We start from the raw sequence: 10,198 nt of genomic DNA, 5'->3' as shown, positions 1-10,198 counted from the left end.
TATGAAGAGTGCATAGGGAAGTAGTAGACATCTTTTCTGGCAAATGTCCCAGATGTCAAGTCCAGAGTATGAGACAGTAAACTTCTAATGTTCTTTGCAATATTTCTTTCTTTAAAAGATTTACGCCTCTCTTTTCCTAAAAAGAGCAAAGCATCTTACAAAATTAAAATACATAAATACACTATGAAACTTATGCAAAACCTTGAAATTCCCCAAGGCTGGTAGGCCCAATAAATAGATAATTACACAACAGCTGCCAGCAAAATTATTGTGCTTGTGTCTGGCTTCTACCTGTGCTTCCTGCACATAACCCTCTTCTGCCACATGGAGGGGTAAACAACCAGGCTAGTGGAAAACTGAAAGGAATAGAGTGTACAACAAGGTAGGATGGGAGAAAAGGTATTTTGCCCTCCTTTCCAGTATAGGGTATAAAAAAGGTAGACTCCATCCACCCCACTTCTGCTTGATTGGTAAACAGGACATTGCCCCACAAGCCCAGTTTGGCTATTCATTGAGATGGGTCTTACTTAATAGTAACCATCCAAGATCATTGAGCACATCAGCTCAGGTGTGGGGGCAGCAGTCAGCTAGGCGTGATTTTTGCACCCCCATGTCTGATTCAAGTTCCCAACTCTCATAACTATTCATTCAACAGCTTTGAAAATAAAGCTACCATACATACAACATATTACTGCATTTTGCCACATTCTACTTATACAGCAAGGTGATGGTAGGTGTCTGGAGTGGGGTAATGATGGTGACAGTTCATTTTGCATTTATATCTTGCATAGGCCTGGACAACTCATGATCTACCAAGCTAAGTGCATCGTGACCTACCAGTCACTTCTCCACTTGTTCTGAAGTCCCAGTCTGACAGCAAGGAGCTAGGGGGTCACCTTAATATGAAATTAGTGAGCTTCATTTGGCTTGTGGGTCACAAGGTCTTCAGGCCTGATATAGCAAACGGTATTATAAAAAAATGACCCCAGCTGTTTTGTGCTGGCCAGATGGACAAAAATATGATACAGGTTTTTATATTAAATGCTTCATTCTAACATCCCAATTGTAAGCCTTTTCTAATGTAAATCAGGGAGTTTCATTAAGGTTTTGCATTTTATTCGGGGGTATTACCTTTAGCTCAGAATGCATCACTGTGCAGAAATTTGAATTGCTAGCCTATTTTCTCAGTTCCTGGGATCGTTGGCAACCTTCAGTCTCGAAAGACTATGGTATCGCGCTCTGAATGGTGGTTCTGGAACAGCATCTAGTGTGGCTGAAAAGGCCGATTCGGGAGTGACAATCCCTTCCACAGTGGGAGCAAGTGCAGTCTGTCCCTGGTCTGTCTCCCTGGCTATGGGCCTTCCTTCTTTGCCTCTTTGCCTCAGTTTGTTGGCCAAGTGTCTCTTCAAGGCCATGCTGCACAGCCTGCTTCCAAGCGGGTCGCTCAGAGGCCAAGGTTTCCCACCTGTTGAGGTCCACTCCTAAGGCCTTCAGATCCCTCTTGCAGATGTCCTTGTATCGCAGCTGTGGTCTACCTGTAGGGCACTTTCCTTGCACGAGTTCTCCATAAAGAAGATCCTTTGGGATCAGGCCATCATCCATTCTCATGACATGGCCGAGCCAACGCAGGTGTCTGTTTCAGCAGAGCATACATGCTAGGGATTTCAGCCAGGACTGTGTTTGGAACTTTGTCCTGCCAGGTGATGCCAAGGATGCGTCGGACAGAGTTCTGAAAACAAGCAAGGATTCAAATTGTAATGGTTTTTATAATAGTACTGCAACTATTTCATTGCTATGCAGTCCTGAGGAATGAGCAAATATGGGGAGCCAGGATGGGATAAGCAGATCATAAGAACATAAGAACAGCCCCACTGGATCAGGCCATAGGCCCATCTAGTCCAGCTTCCTGTATCTCACAGCGGCCCACCAAATGCCACAGGGAGCACACCAGATAACAAGAGACCTCATCCTGGTGCCCTCCCTTGCATCTGGCATTCTGACATAACCCATTTCTAAAATCAGGAGGTTGCGCATACACATCATGGCTTGTACCCCATAATGGATTTTTCCTCCAGAAACTTGTCCAATCCCCTTTTAAAGGCAAGACCAGTAGCTGGAGACCTCAGATAAGGAGGGCTGAATGTTTCTGAAAGGGTAGCGCTCAAAGCCAAATTATGGTGAAATCTATCCCTTTCAGTTTGCTTTTTTTACTTATTTCTTCATGAGGTTTATACCATACCTTTTGACTAGTTTGCAAGGTGTCTACTAAAAGCAGTATTTATAAAAACTTAATATGTCCAATAAAGCAACTCCAATAGAAACTACAGAAGATAAAATCACAAACAGCAAGATAAAAAGGGAAGTCAAATCATTTTTAAAAACCCAATTCACTAAATACCACTAGTAGCTAGTGACAAACTTTATCAGGTGGTTCCAATGCAATCATTAGGAGCCAGGAAAACTGGCTTCAAGTTTCAGGGTGGAAAGCCACCACAGAAAAGGACCTCTGCCCAATAACCACTTACGGTACCTACCTTTCCACGGTTGAGACAAGTATATCCTATAACTCTGATGGAACACAGTGTAAATTACAGGTAGCAACTAGTGCACCCCACCCTGGGCCTGAACTGGCTTCCTACGTAGATATGCTCCTCATTTTCTAACCCAGAAGTCAAGGATATTTGTGGAGGAGCAGTATCTGTAGCAACTGAAGGCACACCATTTAGAGGGGACAATGTGTTGGCCTCAACACTCTCTCCCTTCATATAATGGCTCTCAACAAAACTGATTGCTGTCAGAGATAATTCTGTTGGCAAGAGCTGGGACAAGAGGCAGGCAGGGATGGGAACTTGAGTATGAGACTTGGACTTGAGTTGCCAAAAAGTGGTTTTTTGTAACTGGTGGGAAACTTGAGTCACACACACCAGTGACTCAGGGCTGACTCACAACTTGTGGCAGCGACTCAGAAGAGTCATGACTCCAGTAAAGACTCACTTTTGTGTGTGCCTGCAACTCTGTCTCATGTGCTTGCTTGCTTGCTTCCCCCCCTCCCCCGCTTCCACAACTTGACTTGCTTCTTGAAAAGACTCTGACTCGAATAAAAAAATGACTCCTTAAGCAGTCTGGGTGAGTTGGAGTGGGCCAGTGCTATGAATCATGGTTGAGTTGAGTGACTGGGTCCCTGACTCATGATTGCAAAGTGACTCTGGCACAGTCCTGTGTAGGCAACAAGATCCTGCTCTAGAAGCAACTTTTCTTCCAAGCCAATGTAGAGGTTGCACATAAGTGCCTCTTCTGCGTCCCGATCATTCCTGCAAACACATCAAAAAATTATGCATGGGAAGGATAAAGTGGATAGAGAGATGCTCTTTACACTCTCACATAACACCAGCACCAGGGGACATCCACTAAAATTGAGTGTTGGGAGGGTTAGGACAGACAAAAGAAAATATTTATTTACTCAGCGTGTGGTCGGTCTGTGGAACTCCTTGCCACAGGATGTGGTGACAGCATCTGGCCTGGATGCCTTTCAAATGGAATTGGATAAGTTTCTGGAGGAAAAATCCATTATGGGTTATGCAAGGGAAGGCACCAGGATGCAGGTCTCTTGTTATCTGGTGTGCTCCCTGGGGCATTTGGTGGGCCGCTGTGAGATACAGGAAGCTGGACTAGATGGGCCTATGGCCTGATCCAGTGGGGTTGTTCTTATCTCCCGCAAAATGTTTGGAGAGTTTTGCATTCTTGTGCCTGCAGATTGGTGCTCACAGCTCTTATGTATCCTCAGTTGTGAGTAAATTGACCAGAACTGAAATCTGTTTGTAATTGTGCTTATTAACTGGTTCACTTCAAAGTGAGATTAATTTGGATGTCTTCCCCTCTCCCCTATTCTCATGCTGCTTACAGACTGAAGATCCTTTAAGTTAATTCTTCATACTCCCTTTAAAGATCTGCCGTTCTCTTTTGGAAAAAGACAGGCTTGCTTCTCCTTCTGCCTCAACATCAACCACTTGAAACATGACAAAATGGTCCATGCTGCTAGACAAATTGCTCTGTGGTGTTCTGCACAGTCATCTCTTGATGACTCTTGAAATGCCACCACTGACCTCCATGTTGTTTCCTGTTTCATGGGAGCATTCTGCCAGCATCCACATGCTTTCAGATCTGATGGTCCAGAGGCAAGTGGGGATAGGCAGGTAAATGAGCAACAATTGCTGCACCTGAACAAATACAGAGTGAGCAACATTACAGAATTGAATGGAACACTGTTGGCCTCTTGTGTCGCCTCCTGTAGTATTATCCTCCAGCCAGCCTTTGGTGGCAGTGAAGACCAGCAGCTTCCTCCTTTGACGAGCCACCAGGCTGGTGCAGAGTATAGTGTTCTGTTACTAGTTTCAGGTTTGGAACCCCTGACATTACAGAAGACACATGGCTGGCAACCTTCAGTCTTGAAAGATTATGGTATAAGCCTATAGCACCCGGTATTCCCAAGCGGTCTCCCATCCAAGTACTAACCAGGCCTGACTCTGCTTATCTTCCGAGATCGGGCATATTGCATTGCTATTTCAAAATGTTGGAGAAACTCTTGCCAGTTGGTAAGTAGTCAGGGTCTGCTTTCTCCTCTTGTTCCTCTAGTGAACCAACTCAAAATTGTTTACTAGTTAGTTGGGGGGGAAGTGATGTTCTCCTCGGCCAGCATGACTCAGCAGCGCATTCAGTATGTCAAGGCCTCACAGATATCTGATCTGCTAGAAAAGTCCAGGATAAGTGACATGGGCATAATAAGGAATTATCAGTGGCAAGGGACATAATGGAGGGTGAAGGGGTGCTCATCTTAGAACATGCACTACTGGGAGAAGCTCTCTCTAGCTCAGCCACCCCTACTGATTGCTTCAATTCATGGGGAGTACATATTTGTTAGTACTTAATTAGGAGTACTGCAGGGGTGAAGTGCCAGTGGAACAGATATCACAAACTTACATTTTTCTATCCAAAACACTTTATTTTAAAAGTTCCATTAGCTGAACACAAAAGTGTTGGGTTTAGTGAAATTTCTTCAGTCAATCTCTTCCCCCCACCCCTTCTCTCGTGCAGAAAATATGATATACAACCCGTTTCTAATACCAACGAGTAGAGATTCTATTGCTCATCCAAGAGCTTCTGCCACATATTACAATTCCTGCTTTTGTTGACATTCAGCTATGTCAGCACTTCCATGGTTATGTTTGTCAGTCCAACTGCCTCTTGGTTGGCACACAATTGTCTTTTGTTGGCGGAGGACAACACTGCAGGAGGGTCTGGGCCGGTTTCTCCGACTCAGGAGCATATTTGTACTTATTCACAAAAGCATCCACAAGACGTTTCCTGGTCTCAGCCACTTCTTTTTCAAAGGCCTTTATTATACTCCTGCCAGTTTTGCACTAAAACAAAAAGAAATTTAACAAGTGTAAGCCAGGCAGCATACGTCTTACCACCAAACATACATGATATTCAATAAAAACAAGTAACAGCCAATGTCAGTATAATAATGCTCAACAATTTAAAACCAAGAGTATGACGTGCCAAGTCCCTTGGCATTTGCCAGTTCCAGAAACTGGATCAGGCACCTGGGAAGCATGTTCCCAGCATGGGGAAACACAACCAAAGCAACCCAGTCAGTAGTCATTGTCCGCTTAACTTGGGGGCAAGGAGAGGAAGCCAGCCTTGGAGGAGCATATTCAGCCATGAGATAGGCACAAGGCTCAAGAGGCTTGTGGTAGCCAGTCCTTCACATCCCTTTAAATCTCTAAGCAGGCTGGGGACCTAGATAATAAACAGCACTTTTCATTGTCTGGAAAAGGGCTAGCAGCCAGCAGAGCTGTTTGGAGCACTGGCAAGCTGTGCACCATACACCTGGTCACACGCCATTATCCAGTGCTGTATTAACTGATGGTTTCAATTTTTTCAAGAAAGAATTCAGTATTCTGAGCATCTGCTTTGGATATTTGAAAAAACTGAGTTAGGATGGAAGTTGAAGAATCCCGGTGCCTCCAGCTTGCTGTTCCCCATCACAAAGACACTCTTGCCTTTAGGGCAGTGTTTCTCAGCCAGTGGTAGTTGTACCACCAGTGGTACTTCAGGTGGCACATGTGGGACCCCCAGACCTCTGCCGCCTGTCAGCGCGACTAGCAATGCAACACAACAAGCAGTGGTAGGAGGCTTGGCTTAGTAGGCAGAGCTCTAGCTTGTGCTTTTTGTACACTCAAAAAAAAAAAGCCCTCTCATTCACCCCAAGTCTCTTACCGGTGTATGTTGCATTTGTTGGTGTTTGTACCGGTGGCCTCTCAATCTGGAAGGAACTGGCGATGACATCATTGCCAAGTTACTTCCAGTAGGTGGACCATGCAAAATAGTATGGTAGGGGACGAACATTGAGAATTGCTGCTCTAGGGTGAGATTTCCACTATTGTGATTTGGATGATAAACAAAAACCCCACCAAGTCTAGGGCTTTTCACCATCTACTCTGAAGCAGTAAGCTTTCCTTCAGCCATTGTCATGCATGCATTGCAAGCCACTTTGGGGGTCAAGTTTTATTCAACCAAAAGTCTACAGCTATCAAATTTTAAGTTTATTACTTACAAGGAAAATCCGGACCCGCTCCATCTCTAGTTCATAATATTCCTCCATTGTTAGGTCATCAATATTCTTAGACAGGGACAAAAATCCACAAGAATCCTTGCTACGCTTGGAGTGTTCCAACCTGCAGTAAGAAAGAGATAGGTCAAGTTGCAGAATGTGACATTTGCAGGTGTATCAGGAAAGGACAGAAGGTGCACAGCTAGTTTCATATACTGTATGCAAATCTCAGTGGGGCAAGCTTGCCACTTTATATCCTCTTCCAGCACTGGTCAGAAGCCAAGTAGCATAAAGGAAGGTAGCCAACTGCTGAGTTAGATTGTTACTTAACAGCACAGGATAGTTGCTGCCACTTCAGTGGGAGCCAATGTTTAGGAGATTTCTGTAACCTTAGCTGGATTAGGGATGGCAGCACTCACCAACCTAATGTAAAAGGGAGCCAGAGTGCCGTTTGGAACAAGCCACCAAGAGTTGACTGGAGGCATAGACTTGCTCCGGGGATCCCATATGGGTAGTAGAACTGCAGCTGTGTACACATGCGCTTGTCCATTTTGCTTCTACTTGTGCTGCATTGTGTATTTGTAAACAAACATGGTACCCCGCCCCTTACCTCCAGTGTTCCTTCCCAAAGGAAACCAGGCTGAAGGAGACAAGGCCCAAGTAATGCTACCCTGAGCAGTAAAAACCTCTAGAGCAGTGGTTCTCAAACTTCTTAGCACCGGGACTCACTTTTTAGAACAACAATCTGTCGGGACCTACTGGAAGTGAGGTCATGGCCGAAAGTGACATCATCAAGCAGAAAATTTTTTAACACCCCCATATGATCAAATCAATTAATTCATTAAGTGAATAAATTAAATGTTCACAATACATATCGGTTTAAAAGTTTATTTAAAATAACCACCTTCCTAACCCTCCCAAGCAGTTGATCAGTTTAAAAAATCCCCAAACATCCCAAAGGCAGAAATCCTATCCACACTTACCTGGAAGGACACCCCATTGATTATTATTGTTAAAAGCCTATTAAAAGTACAGATCTGTAACTGCAGTCACATACCATGATAGCATCAAATATATTAAAAATAAAATACACACTGAAATGAATGGGGGCCCATCTGAAATTGGCTCATGACCCACTCCTGACCCAGTTTGAGAAGCACTGCTCTGAAGGAAGCATATTTTTTTCCAAAAGAGGAAAACTTTGGAAGATATTTGCACTTGTATTATATAGCCTATTCTATTTAAAACAGAATCCTAACCAACTTTCCAGCACTGATGTAAGGGCAATGCAGCTCTGAGGTAAGGGAACAAACATTCCCTTACCTTGAGGAGGCCTCCATGAGTGCCCCCAAACTGCAGGATGCAGCACATGTCCCATTGGCACAGCTGTATCAGAGCTGTAATATTGGTTAGGATTTGGAACTTAGAAGCTTATTTATTCCAGCAGTTGATAGGAAGCTCGGCTCTCTACATCCAGAGGTCTCTTCACACATCTTCAGCAGCATGGGAGTCAGTGCAACCCCACACTGATTGACAACCTCTTTGGAATCAGGATCTTCCTTTAGAAAACTCTAATGGAATATGAATGTTACTTATCTTTACACAATGCATGTTTTGAATAATAAGATTGGCATAAGTTCTTAAAGACTCTGCAAATACTTTTGCTGCCCACTCTCATATTAATAAGGTCTGTAACTTTTTTTAGACAAGTGTTGCCCCAGCCAATGAGAACTCAGTCACAGCCACAGTAATGAGTGCTATGGTGTAGGATACCATGGGGCTGTAGAATACCAAGGGCTGCGTTACCAAGAACTTTCCTGGTTTGAATCTTGCTTTCAAGTTCAGTACATATTAGACAAGCCATTCCCTCTCACCCAGGGATAATACACACTCATCTAAAGGATTGGGAGAACACCAGAATAGGCTAATACCTTTGAATACTCAGGAAGTGCTATATACCTATCCCTTCCACCCCCCAAATACATACCATGGATCATGATCTGGCTCCCAGCCCTCCAGCTCTATCAAGCAAAAGAAACACTTTGCCACATCAGGTTCATTTGCATTTGGACAGTAGATAAAGCCAGCACTAGCCATCTGCATGAGAAGATAACCCCATGTTGAAAGCACAACCACAAATGCATCCGTTTTGCCCCAAGGTATAACTCTCCCCCCATCAAAATCTTCTGTAAAAGCTTGGATTGTTTACTTCAGTGCACACCTTATGAATAGCTCAACGGTTGTTTTAAGGCAGTTTTACTTTAATAAAGAAGTCTAAGATTTGCATTTCTGCAAAAATTGTATTCCTAGATCTATAAAACAATACATACTTCTTCATAACCACATTTAGACTCAATGGCATTATTATGCTTTTGAATTTAAACAGACCAAGCACCTCCTGTTTAGCTTATCACAAAATATACTGTAGTTCCATTTTCAAGCCCCAAGCCACCTCAGTTTATATCTAGAAAAAGCTAATTTAACTGGGAAATTAGGTCAAGCCTTGTCAGGAGCTCAGCTGAGTCCTAGGTATTCAGGATCTACAAGCTTGCTTTTTAAAAAGCTATTCACAAGAGCAGCATTTCTTTATTCTAATGTAGAAATATCACACTTGCCCCAACTGCAGTGAACACTACTTCACTGAAGGAGAGACCAATCAGACAGTTTGGAGAGCATATGTAAGAGTGACATAATAGCTAATCAGCCTTAATGTTAGATGCCCTCTTGTTCTCCAACCCATGAAAGAGTGGTGTTACCACTTAGCAGAGTTCCTATATGATTTAACAGCTGGAAGTTGTCCCTCAGGCAGTTCTTAGAGGTAATGGAATCCCAATAACTAGCAGATTTATTTGATAAGGCAACTCCAAGTGGGGAGAAGTCTCAGATAGGTAAGGGGCAGGTGGCCATATAAGATCCTGTTATCTTGCCTTACAGTGTCACTAATACAGTAGTGTAATAAAACAAACAGGATCTTGAGAGCTAAAGTTGTTCTCTTTTGAATTTTAAAAGACCTAGCTTCTGTTTTTATTCTATGGTTCAACACATTCAACAGACTCCAGTATACCTGCTTGCAAATCAGTAATACACTTGAGAAAACAGACCTCAAATCCAGATTCTGAAATACCATTTCTGACTTTTAGAAAATGCCTCAGACTTACATTTTCAGGAGTGCATTTGCAGTTCTGCTTAAAGGGCCAGTCAGCAAAGGTTTTTAAGCGCTTCTCATATTCATGCAGCTCCCTGAAGTCAAATAAACTCTGGGAGGTTGAGCTGATCTCTTTCAAGAAGGACTCCATGGTGGAGGTCAATCCTGCAACCCATCCTCTCTTATTACTCCGGCAAGTCTTATACCTTAGCATGGCACACCTCTTTATCATTAAGCTAATGGAGCTGTTAGTTTGATTGGTTTCACCTGCAGATACATCATTTAACACAATCTGTAAATGCCAGAATAAGCAATATTAGGAGCCCAATCCTATGCCTGTCTACTCAGAAGTAAGTCCCATTATAGTCAATAGAGGAAAATGGCTTACTCCCAGGAAAATGTGGCTAGAATTGCAGCCTGAGAGCCAAATCCTATCCAAC

The 10,198-nt window shown here is 43.4% G+C and overlaps 1 protein-coding gene across 1 annotated transcript; it reads right to left on the bottom strand.

Moving 5' to 3' along the window:
• Window positions 1-3,154: 3,154 nt before the first annotated feature.
• Window positions 3,155-9,909, bottom strand: LOC136645512 (baculoviral IAP repeat-containing protein 5.1-like). The gene is made up of 5 exons (XM_066621786.1): window positions 9,772-9,909; window positions 8,601-8,710; window positions 6,617-6,737; window positions 5,236-5,417; window positions 3,155-3,311 (listed from the first exon to the last, which is right to left on the bottom strand). The coding sequence occupies exons 1-5, from the start codon at window positions 9,907-9,909 to the stop codon at window positions 3,155-3,157; spliced, it is 708 nt and encodes a 235-aa protein (XP_066477883.1).
• Between the last annotated feature and the right edge of the window lie 289 nt (window positions 9,910-10,198).

Source organism: Tiliqua scincoides, chromosome 1 (assembly GCF_035046505.1).
Source record: "Tiliqua scincoides isolate rTilSci1 chromosome 1, rTilSci1.hap2, whole genome shotgun sequence".
NCBI lineage: Eukaryota > Metazoa > Chordata > Lepidosauria > Squamata > Scincidae > Tiliqua > Tiliqua scincoides.
The sequence above is the reverse complement of the archived record's forward strand: the minus strand, read 5'-3'. Positions and strand labels throughout refer to the sequence as shown.